The 17634-nt window shown below is 57.1% G+C and overlaps 1 protein-coding gene across 3 annotated transcripts in view; it reads right to left on the bottom strand.

The window, feature by feature from the left end:
• Positions 1-17634, bottom strand: part of TLN1 (talin 1) — a 31729-nt gene continuing 14095 nt past the window's right edge. For all 3 annotated transcript variants that reach the window (XM_025852981.2, XM_025852983.2, XM_025852982.2), the window contains exons 19-57: positions 17299-17593; positions 16561-16727; positions 15638-15766; positions 15356-15472; positions 15154-15267; positions 14828-14962; positions 14313-14441; positions 13654-13756; positions 13335-13543; positions 12849-12968; positions 12442-12639; positions 12086-12225; positions 11808-11901; positions 11615-11704; positions 11377-11499; positions 10061-10204; positions 9466-9627; positions 9095-9235; positions 8820-9001; positions 8512-8644; positions 8203-8304; positions 7945-8115; positions 7700-7849; positions 7489-7590; positions 7294-7413; positions 6399-6545; positions 6059-6225; positions 5763-5946; positions 5543-5668; positions 5327-5443; positions 2861-3046; positions 2619-2726; positions 1998-2103; positions 1673-1797; positions 1452-1577; positions 1261-1323; positions 961-1143; positions 692-820; positions 1-565 (exon numbers count right to left, since the gene is read on the bottom strand). In XM_025852981.2, coding sequence (XP_025708766.1) covers positions 440-565; positions 692-820; positions 961-1143; positions 1261-1323; positions 1452-1577; positions 1673-1797; positions 1998-2103; positions 2619-2726; positions 2861-3046; positions 5327-5443; positions 5543-5668; positions 5763-5946; positions 6059-6225; positions 6399-6545; positions 7294-7413; positions 7489-7590; positions 7700-7849; positions 7945-8115; positions 8203-8304; positions 8512-8644; positions 8820-9001; positions 9095-9235; positions 9466-9627; positions 10061-10204; positions 11377-11499; positions 11615-11704; positions 11808-11901; positions 12086-12225; positions 12442-12639; positions 12849-12968; positions 13335-13543; positions 13654-13756; positions 14313-14441; positions 14828-14962; positions 15154-15267; positions 15356-15472; positions 15638-15766; positions 16561-16727; positions 17299-17593 — 5463 coding nt within the window. In that variant the 3' untranslated portion in view covers positions 1-439. The remainder of the gene's footprint in view (positions 566-691; positions 821-960; positions 1144-1260; positions 1324-1451; positions 1578-1672; positions 1798-1997; positions 2104-2618; positions 2727-2860; positions 3047-5326; positions 5444-5542; positions 5669-5762; positions 5947-6058; positions 6226-6398; positions 6546-7293; positions 7414-7488; positions 7591-7699; positions 7850-7944; positions 8116-8202; positions 8305-8511; positions 8645-8819; positions 9002-9094; positions 9236-9465; positions 9628-10060; positions 10205-11376; positions 11500-11614; positions 11705-11807; positions 11902-12085; positions 12226-12441; positions 12640-12848; positions 12969-13334; positions 13544-13653; positions 13757-14312; positions 14442-14827; positions 14963-15153; positions 15268-15355; positions 15473-15637; positions 15767-16560; positions 16728-17298; positions 17594-17634) is intronic.

Below are 17634 nucleotides of genomic sequence, written 5' to 3'. Positions count from 1 at the left end.
TCGCAGGCAGAATCACCTTTATTGGGAGCATGACCTGTTTGGGGCTGACAACCCCGTGGCCCCCACAGGTAGCTGGGGGTGGGGGTAGAGACAGCATCAGAGAAGGAGTAGAGCCAAGGCTGTGGGGACTGGTAGGGTGGAGCAGGCGGCAGCCCCGGCGGGTTCAGGTTCAGACCGAGGTGCTGCAGCGTTACTACTACTCTTAGAGCGTGAATACTCTAGGGAGGGGCAGGCACTTAGGGGGCCCTAGGGCATGAAGGCACTTGGAGGCAGGGAGGGGACGGGGCGTGTGCAGCCGGACCGGGCAGGACCAGGCCCGGGGTTTGGCAGGCACTTTGGGGAGTGCTGGGGTGGGGCGGGCCGGGCCGACCCCCAGAAGGCTTTGGTAGTGGCCCGCACAGTCTCTGCGCCGGGGCTGCATTAAATAGCAGCGGCTGCCCTAGTGCTCATCCCGAAGCTCTGAAGGCAGGAACTTGTACTGTTGTTGCCGAATCTGGGCCAGCTTCTTCCGCGCCTCTTCCAGCTCGCGCTCCTTCCGAAGCATCTCTTCCTGTGCGGCAATGATCTGCGGGGCGGAGATCAGGGGCTCAGTTCAGCGAGCGTGCGCACCAGGCGCGGGGCGGCCGGGGCCAGCGCCGGCGGCGTGAGCGCCCTCCTGGCCGTGTCCCGCAGTGTCTGGGGCGACGCTCACCTGGGCGATGCCCCCGACCATCTTCTCCTTCACCACCACTGTTTCGTTTTCTTGGTCTTCAAAGGCGGCGGCCTTCTGAGCCGCCTTCACCAGGTTGTCGGAGGCTCGCTTCACCGCGTTGCCGGCAGCCTGGGCAGAGGGAAGGCAGCGGGAGGCCGGAAACTCAGCAGAAGGAGTCACTCTACGCCCTCACTGGGACGCACGTCTGGGGGGGTAACGGTTTAAAGCGGCACCGCCCGAGGGACCGTCGGATGGCCAGGGTTCCTCACCTGAAGTCGTTTCATCGCCTCAGAGTCCTGGTCAGCCTTGACCTTGCAGGCCACGAGGAGCTGGGCTGTGGAGGCGGCCACCTGCTTGGCTGATGAGATGAGCTTCTCCTGGCTGGCGTGGCCTTGTACAGCGGCATTGGCGGCTTCACACAAATTGTTGGTGGCCGCAGCCACCATCCGGGCCTGAAGTGAGGAGGATTAGGTTAGACTATGCCGCCTGCCCTGGTCTTTCCGCCCCGCCCACCTCCGGCCTTCTCAAGCCTCCCTAGCAGAGGGACCTAGTGGGCACTGTGTACTCACAGCAGAAATGAGGCCCTGGGACCACTGCCCGTCATCCAGTGCATTGGCAGGAATGGCGCCCACCTGTGGAGGAAAGAGGAGGGCCTACTCAGACCTGTGCCCTCCGTGGGTGTGTAAAAGCCCCCCATCAACTGGAGGACCGGCCGCAAAGCGGCTGCTGTGCCCGTTCTCATGCGCGTCCGAGTACATACCTTCCCCTGGGCCACCAGTTCCCTCTGGGCCGCTGACGCCGCCTTTACCAGGGCGCTGGTGGCTGCTGCGATGGACTTGGCAGCTTCCAGGATCTGCTCCTCAAAGTTTAGGGACTCATCCGCCTCCTACAAGGAACAGACAAAGGTTGCAGAGAGAGATGCAAAGTGAAGGTGGGGGCATTCTGCCAGTAGGAGGGGCGGGAAGTGGGGGGAGGACTGACCTTGGGTTTGGCCCGAGGCTTCAGCTGCTCCAGCTTTTTGGCTGCAGCCTCAATGGCGGCCGCAGCCCCCAGGAGCTCGTTCTCAGCAATGACTGTGGGGTCCTCTGGGTCCACCCATTCTGTTCCTGGTGGGGCAAAGGGAGGAAGACAAGGGCCGAGGCAGAGCAGGGAGGTCAGGAGCACTGGGCAGCATGCTTAGTGCCCCCGGCACCTGTGGGGACTGCAGGCAGAGGCCAGCTCAGAGCAAGCCCAACCAGGAGGCAGAGATCCCCCCCTCCCCACGACAAAGACGGCCCTTCCCTCCCTGCCCCTGGTCACCCCTCACCCTTCATGGCCTCAGCAGCTTGGATGAGCTCAGTGACCGAACCAGCCACACGCTTTGAGTGTCCCGTCAACTGCTGCTTCAGTTCTGGGCTTGGCTTCTGCAGGGTCTGGGGAAGAGAGGCCAGGGAGCAGGAAGCATCAGATCTTAGCTTCTGCTGGAGCTAAGAAACAGGCCAACCATGCCCCCTGCCCCCTGCTGGGACCGCTCCACGCTGCAGCCCACAAACCCCGTGCCGCCTGCGCAGGTGCGCTCCTGGCCCCGCACCGCACACATGGGGAAGACAGTGGGGCTGTGTGTCACTCACCGGCTGACAGGGAGCAGGGAGAATGATGAAATGAGGAGAAAGAAGAGACGACGAAGGCAGAGAAGGGGGCGGTCAGGTGGGAAGAGAGGAGGTAAGAGAAATGAAGAGGAAGAGGTGAGCGGGAAAACCAAAGATGCTAAGAATGATGGGGCCCCAGTGGAAGGAGGCTTGGGCATGAGAACAGATTTGGGAAATAGAAGGTGGGGTGGGGGGGGAGACGTGAACAGCCGGCTGGAGAGCTGGGTGTGAAGCACATGGGGAGAGGACCGTACGCAGGGAGGCTGGTACGAGGAGCAGACAACGGCCGCCTTCCTTACCAGCAGCACGTGGTCCAGCAGCTCCAGGTAGCCGTTGGCACACTCCCGGCCATAGTGCAGGGCCCGAAGCCGCACATCAGGGGCCACTTCTGGGTGGTAAGCTGCTTCCTATCCCGTGGAGTTAGCGTTAGGGTCCCACAGAGCTCCAGGCCCCCAGAGCCCCTGCACTTTCTCCCCTCCCATGTTCTGCCCTAAAGCTGCCACACCACGTCAGACTTCCGCCTCACTATCAGGGTTTCTACCTTGCAAGCCCGAAGCATGTCTGCAATAGCACGACGACTCAGATTAGCCGTGGCAATGACATCCTCCTGGCGACAGGAGTTGCCAGCGGCAACAGCCTTGGCTGTTGCCATGGTGATACCCTTGGTCATGCGAATAAAATCTTCCGGGGTGGAGGTCTTGGCAGGTGGCTCTGGGGAACAGAAGACCTGTTGGGGGTTGAACAAGAAGAAAAATTGTACAGTGAGTGAGACTTACTTGTATAATGTAGCACTCTACGTGTATAAACTGGTCCATTGATCCCCGGGCTCGAGAGCAGGCTTTCACTGAGTACTTAGTGTAGATCAGGTCCTAGGAGGAGTTCACACATCACAGCTAACATAAGGCTGCTGGGCATTTCTGACCGAAGTGATTGGGGAGAGTTTATTTGTTTGAAATTTATATTGTTTGAAATTTGAGAGTTTGTTTGAATTACCTTTGAGCTGAGTTTTCATTCCTAAACTATAGAGAAGCCTTGAAGGGGTGAGTGGCAGAGGTGGGGCAAGGGGCTGGGTCTTAAGAGACCTAGATAACAGGAGGGCGTTGAATAACCAGGATGTCAAGTGACAGAGTATGGAGCAATGTTCTAGAATTATAGGGATGGTGGAAAAAAGGTTGTTGGGGCCTTGAATATCAGACCAAGGTACTTAGGATTTTGCATAGTAAGTAAAACCAGTTTTTTTGGATGTATGTGTTTATCCCGCCAATTATTAAAAATCAGCAGGTGGTAGATTCTGTGTGAGGTGCTAGGAGTACAGTGGGGAATAAAGGAGACAAGGCCTTTGTTCTCATGGAGTTTACACTATTGTTTTGGACATGGACAATAAGTAAACAAGCAGAAAAACGAAAGACTGAACTGGGCTGTGAAGGAAATAAAGAGGGTGCCGTGCTGAGAAATAAAAATGAGGTCCTTTCTCAGGTAGGTGGCTGGGGAAGCCTCTCTGGGGAGAGGACTTTTTTTTTTTTTTTCAGATTTTATTTTAGTTTTTAAAGTAATCTCTACACCCAAAGTGGGGCTCGAACTCACGACCCTGAGATCAAGCGTTGCAGGCTCCACCGACTGAGCCAGCTAGGCGCCTCTGAGAAGAGGACATTTAAGCTGCAGCCTGAAGGAGGGAGGTTGGCAGGGGCCGTGGGGCTTGGAAGGTGACGGTAAGGAGTGTGGATTTTACCACAGAGGCCAGGACACTCCCTAAAGGGTTTTAAGCAGTGAAGTGACATAACCTCGTTTACATTTTTTGGCTCCCGTGTACAGAGAGCGCATTGGAGGGGTGCATGAGAGGGCAGAGCAGATGGAGGCTACGGCATAAATACACCGTAGGCCTGGTGATGGTTTGGACGAGGTGGAAGTGGTGGGGATGGGGAAAGGAGAAAATGAGATCCGTTGGGAGGGAGCGCTGACAAATCCTGGCAATGCGCTTAGGCGTGAGGAACGAGAGAAAAGCGAACGTTACAGCTGTGTTCCTGCCTTTAGGATCTGAGTTATTAAAAGGTGCCACTGACTGAGATGGGAAGGACAAGGGAATGGTCAGGTTTGGGAGGCACAAAGTTAAAGAGTTTCAGTTTGGGCATCGCCGAAGACCGCATCAGAAAGGGGAATTCAGAAATGAGCAAGCTGAGAAGGAGATGAGAATGGCAGCAATGGGAGGAGAGGAGAGGCCCAGGCAAAAACCCCGCGCAGCAAAGTGGACAGAGAGCGGATGAAGATCCCAATCCGGGGGCCCACAGTGGGGGGAGGGGGGGCGGGACAGGAGGCTGAGAGGAGCAGGGGAGTGGAGGGCGGCTGGGAGGTCGAGCAATGGCCCGGACTGGGGACCAAGACCGAGAAGTCCCAGGTGACCGAGGGGGATTCTGCATGGCTGCAGGCGGCTCCCGTCGCAAGAGGAAGTGGCTTGTTGGCCAGAAGCTGGGAGGCCTGGCATCTCAGCGGTTTGTCAAACAGGCAGCTGAGAATAACTAAACTCAGAACTGAAGTCAACTTGCTAGAGAACGGCCGTGGAAGTGGTTAAGCGTGCCAAAGAACAGGACAGAGAAAGCAGTGGTCTGCACCGGCTTGGGCCGGCCTCCGCGTTTACTACGCCGAGGGTGGCTCGCCGACGCTATGGGAGAGGCGCTGGAGAAGCAACAACAGAAGCCACTGTCACGAGGGCCGAGGAAGAAAGAATTCCAGACAGGCTTGTTCACAAAGTCCAATGATCTCGAAATGTCTGAAGAAGATGAAAGCCAAGAGGAGACCACTGAATGTGGCGGCTCGGATGCCACTGGTGGCGGCGGGAAGTGGGAGGGGGAGAAGGCAGGCGTCCAACGCTAACTAAAGTAGGCGAGGAGGGGAAAGACACCAGCGCGGCTCACGGAAGCAGCGTGGCAGTGAGCGAGGAGAATAAGGAGATTCACAGTCTGTCACGACCCCTCTCGGACCCACGTCCCCGGTGCCCCAGACTCCCGCTTACCGCCAGCTCCTGCCGTATGTGTTCCGTGGTTGCCTCCAGGGCCCGTGTGCCTTTGGTGGCCTCATCTTCCACGGCTTTCACGGTCTTGAGCAACGACGTCACATTGGTCACCATCACCTGGGGGCATCAGAGGAGTTGCGGGGGGGTCATGTTAAGGAACAGGAGGATGCACAGCGATCCGCCCCCCCACTGATGCTGCGCTCCTTCCCCTCCAACCTTGGCAGAGTTCTTGAGCTGCCACACAGCAGGGTCGTCCCCGACTTTGCCAGCTGCGGCCTTCGTGGCACTGATGAGGTCTCCCAGGGCTTTGGCCACGTCTTTCACTGCGTTGATCAGCACTACCTGCGTGAGGGAGTGGAAGCTCTGGTCCGTGGGAGAGACGGGGGCAACAGGCGGTGAGTGCTTCTGGCCAGAAGTAGGGGCGTCGGGTGGCTACCTGTGTCTCAGGGTCCTCGGCTCCCAGGCTGGCTGCACCCAGCTTGACGACATCAGCGAGGCGGGTGATGGTGGCCACAGAGGACTGGGCAGCCTGGGCTAGCTTCTCCTGGCTCCCGGCCGCGTTCTGCACCAGGACCTTGGTGTCTTCCACCAGTACCTTTGCGGTCTTCAGAATGCCCTCCCTGAGGGAGGGCCCGGCTTAGTCAGCCCTTCACAGGCCTCCCCCAGCCCCTCCAGCCTCTCCCCCGACCCCTGCACACCCCCCACCTCTGGGAGGCCCGGTTCCCTCCTCACCGGTGGTCGGCGAAAGTCTCGGCCCCCTCGCGATTGAGGGTGCCGGCGGTGGCGAACATGATGGTGGTGTCGAGGTCGGCAATGATGCCGGACACGGCGCTGGCGGCCGTGATGCAGGCCTGAGTGCCACGATTCCCCGCCTGGAGCGCGGCCAGCACGTGCGAGACCTGGGGGAGGGAAGGCATGTGGGGACTCCGGCCGGTGCCTCGTGGAAGGGGATGGTCACTGGTGGCCGGGAGAAGGGACGGAGGAGAGGGCTGGGAAGGCAGGACGATGATGGGAAGGGCCACTGCGGGGTCGGAGAGCCAGTGCCCCAGGCCACGGTGATGAGCACAGTCACCTTCTCAGAGACTCTCCGGGCACACTCTATGAGCTCCTTCTTGGTGTAGGCGTCGCTGGGGCTGCACTGCAGGGCGCCCGCCTTGGTGACCAGAGCGGCACAGCCGTGTCCCAGCTCCTGCACGCGGTGCTTGATGTGGGCACCTATCTGCGAGCGGATGGGAAAGGAAGATGGCCTTTACAAACGGCACTCGGGGACCTCCACTGTGCTTGGAGGAGTCACGAAGGACCTAACAGAACACGCATCGTAGACTAAAGGGGTGGTGAGAAAAAGTGCCCAGCCTGCAGATTTCCTGTTTCATATCCTTCAGGCAGGAGGTCACCTCCTACACATGGAAAATAATAGCATGTAGGCACCAACTGGTGAGGATTATGTTAAGCCCAGTGAGGAGGTGGGGGAGAAGCACTTTATGCTGGGGAATTTGAATCAGAGGGCCACGGATTACGATTTGGCCTGGATGTGGTTAAGGAGGGATTTGGGGCTGGGGATTAGGTGTGTGATGGTAAGATCAAATTACTTGCTTTCTTGGAAAGCCAGGAGCTTAGGGAAGGAAGAACTTCTTGGGTCTGCAACAAGGAAGAACTAAGAAGGGATTACAGACCTGCAGGATAGCAGAGAAGTAGCCACACTCCCAGAGGGGTGTCGGCAGACCAGGAAATCTCTAGATTGTCAGCTGTCTCCTCTATCCCCGTGACTTTGATCCTGTCCCTACATGAGCCCTGATCACTCTGTAGTGGAGTGGCCCTGAGGGGGTGTTCCCCTTTCTAAAGAAGGTTAGACAGAGTGAGGGTGGGATGGCCCCAGAGGCTGACATGATGGGGACAAGGGCACGCTACTGCGATTTTCTGTGAAGGGCGGTGGGGAAGGCCTTCACGGCAGCTGCCCCCATGTTTACCTCTTCATTCTCAGCAGCCACAGCTGCAGGCTTGGCCTGGGAGGCCAGGCGGCCATAGTCACTGGTCAGCTGGTTAGCAAGAGGGCCTAGCTCCTCAGGGCTGGTGTTTGACTTGGTTACCTGGTGACAACAGAAGTAAAGTTATGCCCACACTAAGCTCCCTGGGGGTAGCCTTCTACACTCTCCCAAACTCACCATCTCTTGAACAGTGACAGCAATGGCCTTGGCTGTCCGCACCATAGTTGTCTGGTAATCCACAAAAGAACCTTCTGGTTCACCCATTGGTCCTTCATCTAGCTGAGGGGGGCGGATGGGGAAAGGAGAAAGACCATCAGGGTCTCTGACACTGAGCTCAGGGACCCTGGCCCAGGGGAGCCTCTGACCACAGGCACCCAAGGACTCTAACCTGGTTGATGGCCTGGGTGATGGAGTCCACCATGCCGCCAACAACCCCAGCGGCACTGGCTGCCTCGTTGAGGGTTGTCGTCAGGTCCTCTACGGCCTCTGTCATCATCTGCACAGCCTCCTCCAGGGCCTCCTGGGTGTGAGCCGCTTGCTGGGGGACAGAGCGAGTAAGTGGAGGGGGGGCTCTGGTATTCCTGCTTCTCTGACCTCTTCCTAGTAGCGGCCCCTCCCTCCCACTTTCAGTACCTTGGGGTTCCCGCCAGCCTCCTTGGCTGTGTACAGCAACTGCAAGGCAGACTCTGCCAAGGTTTTAGTCTGGTCCAGGAGCGCCATCTGCTGCGGGTGGCTCAGGGTCTTGGAGGCAGCACCCACCGCAGCCAGGGTGAGTGGCTCAAAGTACTGGGCCATCTGGGACACCTGAGGCGAGGGGTTCAAGTGGAGGTCAGCTGGGCCAGGAACCCTCGCTTGCCCTGCCCCGGACTCCCCACCTGTCTCTCCGGGTACCTTGTGTCCCAGCTGGGAGGCTTCAGCCCTTGCAGCACTGGCCAGCGGCTCGATAAGGTGGGAGATCTCCTGCACTGCAGTGAGCATCTGAGTGTGCAAGGCCTGGGAAAGAAGCGGACTTGAGCCCTGACTGTGACCTGGAACAGGGCCTGCTACTTCCTTCCATACTGAACTCGCTCACTCCCCTGGGCATGTTCCTCCTGTACCCTTGACGTCTCTATGAGGCACACTCCTGGATCCCCCATCTTCCTCGAGTCTGCCGTCTCTCTCCCCAGATGCAACCTTCCGTATAACCCATTTCCCCCTTACCTCTTGAGAGATTCCCTCCCGAGGAGCAAGCTGTTGGCTGACAGCAGCAAGGGAAGCCTGGTCTAGGTCCCGCAGACAGCTGTTCAGAGCTGCAATTGCCGCCTCGCACTCCAGCTGCCCTGGAGCCTTGTCCCTGTAGACACATCATAGGCTCCAACACCACAAACCACCCTTTTAAAACAAGGCTAGTCTATCTTTCCGCAGATCCCCCAAATCTTGGACAACAGCCTATCCCATCTAATTGCACTACCCTCCCCCCGTTCTGCTCTATGTTCCCTAGCCACACTGGTTCTCTACCCCTGCAACACCTCATGCTTGTAATGAGCTTCTTGATGGAGTCTGAGACAGTCCGGGAGTGCCCAGCCAGCACCGACCAGCGCGGGGGGTCCCGGGGATTGACTGCTAGGGCCCGGGCTGTCTGGATGAGTCCCCCGGCACTCTCCAACATTGTCTTGGCAGAGACCACAATGGGCTCCATGGCAGCCCGGCCCTGGGGAGAGAGGAGGCAGGGAGGTGAGTCTCAACACTCCTGCAAAGATGAGGGGGCAGCCGGCCCATCGGTTTTCCCTTCACATTGCCTCACCTCAGGGCTGATCTGGGCAGGAATGCTGGCGAACTCAGGGTTGGATGCAAAGGCACTCAGATTGTCCACGGCCTCCAGCAGAGGGGCCGTTGCTGCTCGGCACTGGGCACGGTTCTCTTCTGTGAAAGCTCCGTCAAGTGCCTGCAAGGGGGAGGGACAGAACCTCAGGACTGACTGCAGGCAAGGGAGGTGAAGTGCAGGTGTCCTGGGCTAAGGGGGTGGGGAGAGGCTGGTGATGACCAGTATGGACACGCAAGGGCCTGGGCTCAGGCAGACGGGCTATGGTAGAAGGCCCCAGGGACTGATGCAGGGACTGGGGGAGAGGAGACTGGACGGTCAGAGGGAGGCTGGGAATTTCAAACACTGACAACCTTGATAGTCTTGACAAGATTGGCTGTGCTGTTGGCCACCTCCTTGGCTGACTGTACGAACTGGCGCTTGGCGGTAGGATTGGCCGTGCGAGCAGAGGCCAGGCGGCAGCTGTTACACAGTGCAGAGGTGTGCTTGGCCACAATGGTGGCTGCAGAGAGCACCTGCGGAGGCAGACACGCAGAAGAGCCACGGTGAGGGCAGGAGCCCTGCACGTTGGGGGAAGGAGACCAAGATCTCTGCAAGTCTAATTAGGAAAGTACGGAGTCACCTGAAAAGTGAAGATCTGGGAGACAGAGATACCCAAAGATGAGCAGGGTGTGGGAAGGGGGAGATGGAAGACAGCCACCCTGATGGAGAAACTGTAGTAGGGTAAGTAGGAGAGTGAACTCAAACTGTCTACAGAGAAGTTCTGAACTTAGCAGTAACTAAGAGTGACAAGAAACATGGCAGGATAAGACAGTTACCCCCAGAGAAGCTGTGTGTGGACGGTCAGCGATACACCCCCACATCTCCCACATCTCCCTCTTGGGGCAGTCCATCCTGGCCGGGCACCGTTTCCCAGACTTGCCCATAGTACCTGTTCCCTTAAGTTACCTGGGCCTGCGTACAGCCAGGCTCCCCCAAACTCTGACAGGCCATCTGAATTGCCTGGTTTGCACGGGCAAACTGCGTGGGCTCCACCAGTCCTTGCTGCCCAGCTTGGCTGTTGGGATCAGAGACCCCCACCAGATATGCAGCCTGGGGAGAGAGAGGGGTAGGGGTGGGGTGAGGAAGAAAGACCATCTCTCAGGTGGGACCGACCAGTGACAGTGGGGACAAAGGGGTACAGTAGGGCTAAGTTTAGTAGCCAGGGTACTATGTGAGCGGAGGTATTTTAACAAATGATAGTAGCACTATAAAAAAGAAAAAAACCTCTCCTGTTTTGTTAAATGTGTTTGAACATTTCAGAAGGTTGAAAAGGTAAAAAAAAAAAATAAAAAAGGAAAACCACATGGTAAGGGTTTCATCAAACTTCTGTGTAGATGTGTACCTGGGGGATTGTAAGGTAAAAAGTACTGCTTACTCTAAGTAAAAGTCAAAAAAGGTTTGGAAACCACCCTGGCACGCGCACACACGTGCACGCACGTAAAGCCCCTATGAAAGAGTCTGAAAACTGCAGGTTGTTACGACCACTGATATTTACAACACCTCCAAGCTTCAGAAATTTGGAGAGAGGGAAGGGATGGGTACAACGGTTGCCAACGATTTTTTATGATTAGAAGACCATCAGAAGGTTTGGTTTATACTTCAACACATGGTCGCTCTACTTGTTCCTCTTCATGCTTTTCCAGAGATAAGTCATACCATCTAAAATAGGCCACCCAACAGAACAGGGCAAAGGGAGGTAGGGGAGACTGAGGGAGCAGGCTGGTAGGTTTTCAGGGAAACAGTCTGAGATGAACTCTCAAGCCAGCCTGCCTTAAGGGTTCATGTACTAAAGCAAAATACTCTCACAGCGAACAGGTTGTTTTAATCTTCATAACTGCATAAAAAGGCAAAGCTAAGTGGTGACTCAATTAACTGGAACTGTAGTCACTGGTACTATTTTAATAAAGTGATAATTATGCGGAAAAAAAACTTGCATATGCCAGTCAGCATATACCAAGAAAGCCAGGGCTGGAAAAGGGCCACTGCTTGGACAGTGTCATCCTAACCCAAAGTACCAGGGGCTCAGGGGTGACAGCGACCAGAACTGTTGGTATTCTATGGTTGCTAACAAACATCTCCACCGAGGAGGGGAAAGAAACCCAGCCTCCACAGAGTTGGTTCTGCAAACATCACTTCTTGGTTATCTACAGGAGCGTCAGGCTGTTGAGGAGGCGGGGGAGGGAAAGCAGGGGAGCATCTGGGGACTGTCGCAGGGGAATAACCTGTGCGGCTGCCTCAGTGAAGCCACAGAGGGCCTTGGAGGCTGTGGCGATGGCCTCCCCGAACTCAGGCAGGTTCCCGTTCTTGGCGTTTTGGGAGATGCCAGTCATGGCCTCACCCAGTACCTGAGAAAGAGAGGGTATCAAGAGAGTCTGTTCCTGTCCTCAGAGGGGCGGAGGAGTCCCTGGTTTGTCCCATCTTCCTGCCACCAGCCCTCTTTGGGCCCCCTGCCGCACTTACCTTTGAGTTCTCCATCACACTGTCTAGGCAGCCGAAGTAGGACATGTCATTGATGGGCTGGACCGGGTTCTCTAGGAGTTCCCGGACAGTCTGGACAGGGGGAGGACAAAGTAGGACTCAAGACACCTCCTTCACCCCCAGACCCAGAATACCATCCTCAGCCTCTACACCACTCAGCCTGCCGTGTGCCCACCTCCAATTCCCGCAGGGCATTGTCACACTCTTTCTGGCCTGGCGCCTGCTGGGTGCACATGGTGATGAGCTGGTTGATGCTGTCGGTCACCGCCCTGGGAGGAAAAGAAAGTTGAGTGGATGCACGCACAGGTCATCATTCTTGGGTCCTCTATACATGGGAAGTGTCTAACTGTTTCTCTTCCGTGTGTAACCACTCCTAAGCTGGGACTTCTCATGAAAGGTCCCCTCCCCAGTCTCTTCAACACTGCCGGGCTGGGCTTCCCAGCTCCTACATACCGGGCAGCTGCAGCCAGCTGACTCTTGAGGTTGGGGGCAGCAGGGTCTGTGGACAGGGCCTTGGCAGCCAGGAGGAGTTTGCTCGAAGACATAGAGATGCCCTTCAAGTTGGACACGACCTGGGCCCGGTCCTCCTGGCTCTGTTGAAGGTGAAAAGGTCAACACATTGTCCGGTCAGTCCTTTCTTATCTGTCTCTAAAAGGGCTCTTCCTTCCGTCCCAGACACTCAAATGTTGCTAGAAACTGGGGAGGGGGAGGGAGGAAGGGAGGGAGGCAGGCAGACAGAGGTCAGGACTGAGCAGTCACACGGGTACCTCTCGCCTAACCCCTGAGCCGGACCCTGTGTCTTTTCATACCGGGGCCTGTCCTGCCATCTCCACACCAGCTTCCAGGAAGGTGCTGAAGTCCTGTCCAAATCGACCTGAGGCTCGAGCCAGGTCCTGGGGGGTTCCCCGAGAAGCCTGTACCAGTTCTGTGGCTGCCTGATTCAGCCCAGCAGCAGCCTCATTCAACCGGCTCTGAGCTTCTTGAAATGTCCCGGTGCTGGGGGGAAGCTGCAGGGTCAGAGAGAAAGTCAGAAGCGAGCATGGGGAGCGATGCGAGGGAGAGTTTGGTCAAGGAGTGCTGGGAGGTGGGCACAGAGACTGGGAGTAATGAAAGGCGGTAAATCTGGGAAGTCAAGGTCAAGGAGAGGTCCAGAGGTGGAAGGAGAAGCTTGGAGTTCTTCAGCTCCTACGTGCCCCCACAGCCCTGGTCTTCCTACCGAGTCACTCAGGAGTCGCTTGCTGGCGTCTCCCACTGCTCGCAGGGCATTGTCCACATCTCGCTGGCCAGGCAGGCAGCTGACACAGCGGTTCAGGGCCTGGGTCACTGCTTTAGCCACCTGAGGTGGAAAAGGAGACAGGCGTTGCCAAAATGGAAACAGTTTGGGAGAACCCCTCCTCCACTCATGGGGACATGGGAAATAACTGATCTACTGCCTTCGAAAGTGAAGAGGAAAAGGGGTGCGTAGCTGAAGGGGCTGAAGTTAGGGTATCAAGTGATAGTGATCAAACTGTCTCGAATCTGGTGTTCAGCTAGGCCCCTGCCTCAGGCTAACTGAGACACTCCTACCAAGACTGAGGGAAAGGGTGGGATCCAGACAGGAGCTGTCAAGAGCAGACCTGGGAAGGTGCCTATCAGTGTGGATGAGATTTTGCTCCAGGCAGGCTGGGCCGTAGGGGGAAGTGGCCTCTTCCCCAAACCTGACCTGGGCAAGCCGCTGCTGGCTCTCAGGGTCCCCCGGATGGCCAGCTGCCTTTTTTGCTTCCTCAATGAGGCTGCTGGCTTTGTCCAGAACGTCGCTGGCTGTGTCAAGCACAATGGCCTGCACTGCAGGATCTGACGTCAGGGCAGCTACACCCCGAGCAGCCTGGGCCAGTGACCGCAGCCCACCTGCCACATCCCGAGCTGCGATCCCTGGGGAGATGAAGGGAAAAGGCGCCTTTACTGCTCGGCCCTGATCCCTGTGGCGTCCTCTGTCCGCTCCATCCCTCCTTCAGCTCCTTTTCCCCAGCCCCTCCACATACCTGCGTAATTCTCATTGCCCTGGGCAACCTCCCCCAGCAGCTGGGCAATGGCGGAGCTCACTGCTTTGGTGCTGTTACCCAGGTCCTGGGCACATTTCTCCATCTAGGGATGAAGTGGGAGACTCAGGGGCAGAAAGAACTGGGAAATGGGAACTTGAGAAGCGAATTGGGATCAGTTGGCAGTTTAAATGAAGGTTTTGGGCAGCTCTGGAGTGCAGGTGGGAAAGAAAACCTCAGGGTTTGATTAAGAATGAGGTTTTTTTTTTTTTAAAGACTTTATTTATTTAGAGAGAGAGCAGGGGGAGCGGCAGGCAGAGGGAGAAGCAGGCTCCCCGCTGAGCAGGGAGCCCTATGCGGACTCGATCCAGGACTCTGGGGTCATGACCTGAGCCGAAGGCAGACGCTTAACCGACTGAGCCACCCAGGCACCCGAGGTTTTTTTTTTTAAGTAAGATTTTATTTACTTATTTGACAGAGAGAGAGTGAGAGAGCACAAGCAGGGGGAGCGGCAGGCAGAGGGAGAAGCAGCTTCCCGCTGAGCAGGGAGCCCAATACGGGGCTCAATCCCAGGACCCTGGGATCGCGACCTGAGCCGAAGGCAGACGCTTAACCGACTGAGCCACCCAGGTGCCCAAGAACGAGATCTTAAGAATACTTACAGTCTCCCCAGGTAAGGGTTTAAGCTTGCCATCTCGAGCGGCTGCCTTCACTTCCTGCAGGTCTCTCTCTAGATTCTGTACCACACTCAGTGCAGAATCCATCTCCAAAGGCCCACACGCTTCCTGAGCCTACAGTGATAAGGGGGTTTGGGTACCAGAGGTACTGCTGTGTCCCACTGATGCCCCAGGTTATACAATTACCCCTATTTTAGGTTATTTTGCAGAGTCCCCATCATCCCAGAACTCCACCCTCATTCTCTTTCCTTTTTTTTTTTTTTAATATTTATTTATTTGAGAGAGAAAGAGAGCATGTGCATGTGCATGTGCATGCACGCACAGCAGAGAGGGAGAGAGAAACTTAAGCAGACTCTGCGCTGAGCGTGGAGCCTGACATGGGGCCCGATCTCATGAGCCTGAGATCATGACCTGAGCCGAAGTCCAGAGTCGGATGCTTAACTGACTGCGCCATCCAGGCGCTCCTACCCTCACTTTCCAAAGCCAGCCAGCTCCCATACCTTCTGGGCAGCGGTACGAAGTTCGGCCAATGCAGTACCAAGGTTTTTAGCACACTGACTCAGCTGCATGGCCGAAGCCTGGTCCTGAATTGTTGGCACGGATGCCTTTGCAGCAGCCACCATCTTCCCACCTGGCTGTTGGGGAACAGGCAGGCAGATGAATGTACCATCTGCTTGGGTACGGGGACTGATGATGGTTAGGACACGGTGAGTGCTGTGGCTCTGTCTGGGAAGGAGGCTGTTGGCGGAGCTTTAAACTGTGGGTGATCTCGGGGACTCAGAGGGTGGGAACGGTCTTGTCTGAGAGGCGGGAGAGGGTGCCTTGCCTGCAGGAAGCTCTGGCTTGCGGCAATGAGGGCCAGCTGAGCACTGGGACTGTCCGGCTGAGCCTGGCTCCCTCGGACGCCCTGCACCAGCAGTGGAATTTGTTCGGCCACAGCCTGTGGGGAGAAAAGGTCATGAGAGCCACCTCGCCACAGACCAGGGGAAAGTCTCCCTCGTCCCCCGCCTCCTCCCACTGAGTCTCACCTTGCAGCTCTGCACCAGCAGCGGCTGGGGGCCGGCAGAGGCCTTGGGGGTGGAGGCTGCATGCTGGGCTGCGGCGATGGTCTGTGTGGCTGAGGCCGCAGCCTGTTTGGCTGCGTGCTGTGAGGACAGGGTGGTTGGGACAAGCCCCGGGCGGTCCCCCACCCGGTTCCTGCCCACCCTGGCTGTGCTACCCCACGAGGAAACGCCGATCGAGTTTCTCTCTGCACATCATTCCTCCCACAGCACCCACACTCTTGCTCCCGGTTCGCTCGCCAGCCTCACCTCCAGGCGCTGCACCAGCTTCTTCTTGATGGCATTCTGCGCAGCCGCATTGGTCGCCATGCGCAGACCCTCGGCCGCCTCACGCAGCCGCTGCTGCTGCTCCTCACTGTCAGGGTGGGCGGCCGCCCCCTGCGACAAGTGGGGAGACATGCGTCCTCAGCGTCCCTGCGGCCCCCAGCTAAGCTCTGCTCCGGCCCTTCCAGACTCCCAACAGTTTCCCAAGTCACTTCTAACTACCCACACTCAAGGTGATCACAGCTGAGACGAGCTGCCTTGGGCAGGCGCGAGGGAAGGGCAGGGGGGCCCGGGATTCCCTGTGGACCCTCTTTAGGTGGAACTATGTCTTCTTTCCCTCTCAGGGGCAGGAGCCACGTGTCCTTCCCGACGCCCCACAAAATGCCACTGGCAGGTGAGGGGTGAGGAGGGCTCTCTGGGACAGGGAGGACACAGTGCAGAGCAGGCATCTCAAAAATCCCATCTGGGGACCTGGTTACTCCCGCAAACTGAGGAGCCCCAGAGCTCAGGGAGTATGAGAGCCTCTTGGCTTCTTCTGGATAGTATTCTGTACCTTGGGTCCCTGTGTGCCCTGCCTCGTCTCTCTCTGCACTGTTGACTGTGCATTCCCAGGAGAGACCAGGAAGCAGGCAGCAAAGTAGGGGAAAGTAAGGACAGCAGACCTTGGACTTGGGGGAGGGAAAAGGGCACGGCTGCCTTGTCAGTGAGCGAGCACTCCAGCAGGCCGCACTGGCTCGAAGCCTGGGCCGCCATCTACCTGAAGCCTGGGGTGCATTTCCTTCCTGAGCGCTTCTATTTGTTCTCACGTATTTCCTGCTTTTCCTGGGTCCCTCCCAGCAGGACAGGGCGACCATCCAGACGCTTCCCTTCAGGTCTCAGTCTGGGAGTGTGCACAGAAGACTTTGTACCTTGGCAGCCTCCACCATCTTGGCTGTGGCATCAGCCAGGATCTTAGCGGCGCTTAATAGCTTGCGAGAATTCTCCAGATCACTCTCCCCCTCGGCATCAGCCTTGATGGCATTGACCAGGTCAGAGGTGGCTTGGGCTAGGATGCGGGCCTGTCGTACCATCTCACCTGAGAGGACAGGACACCATCAGGTAAGGAAGCCAGAGATACTGCGAGGGTGCCGGGGTGGGGGAAGAGGGTGCAGACAAGGTAGACAGTGCTCTTGAGAACAGTTAAAGAGACACAAAGGTTCTCAAAGGGATTCCCCTGGAGTTATTGTTTTTTGAGTTTAGGATCTTGGAGAGGGAGATTTCCTGGTGGGCTTTCATGGAAAGGAAGACAGTCTCTAATGGGTATTATCGGCAAATCGTCTTGAGAAGGTAAGATACTCCCTGTGAAGGCTTTTAGGGGTGAGCGGGTAGGGTGGAGTGGGGAAGGCTCTCTCTTAATAATGTCACCTTCCAACCTTCAGCTGTGTTTGTGTACACTACTGTATATTCTCTAAACGCACCAGAGAAGGCAGAACAGGGATCATATTCCTGCTTTACAGAGGAGAAACTGAAGGTTTCCAAGAGACTGAACACCTAGTCTACCGTGCTGAGTCCTAAGGGGGAGGTGGCGGGTCTGCAAGGACTGAATGTCCACTGTGCTCAGGGAGCCTCACTGGGGTTCACCGTCTTCCCAGGAGTGGTGCCCTTACCAGCATCACCCATGGAACTGAAGATGTTCTCAGTGACAGTGAGGATGGTGTCAGTGGCCTGGTCATAACGGCCAGCAGGCCCAGCGCCCGTGGCGTGGGCCTTCACGTGCTGCAGCAGCTCATTCAGGGCCTGGGTGACAGCCGTGGCCGCTGCCCCGACCCCCCGCAGCAGCTGCCCGTCCTCTGTGGCTGCCTGGGAGGCGGACACACAGCCCTCCACGGCTCTGGCCACCAGGCGTCCGGCCTCCACCAGCTGCTCTTGGCAGACAGGTGAGCTGATCGTAGGCGCCACCACCTGCAGGCAAACTGCGAGTAAGAGACGAAGGCCACGGAAAG

Source organism: Callorhinus ursinus, unplaced genomic scaffold (genome assembly GCF_003265705.2).
Source record: "Callorhinus ursinus isolate GAN/ISIS: 27379988/994484 unplaced genomic scaffold, GSC_fseal_2.0 scaffold42, whole genome shotgun sequence".
Classification (NCBI taxonomy): Eukaryota; Metazoa; Chordata; class Mammalia; order Carnivora; family Otariidae; genus Callorhinus; species Callorhinus ursinus.
The sequence above is the reverse complement of the archived record's forward strand: the minus strand, read 5'-3'. Positions and strand labels throughout refer to the sequence as shown.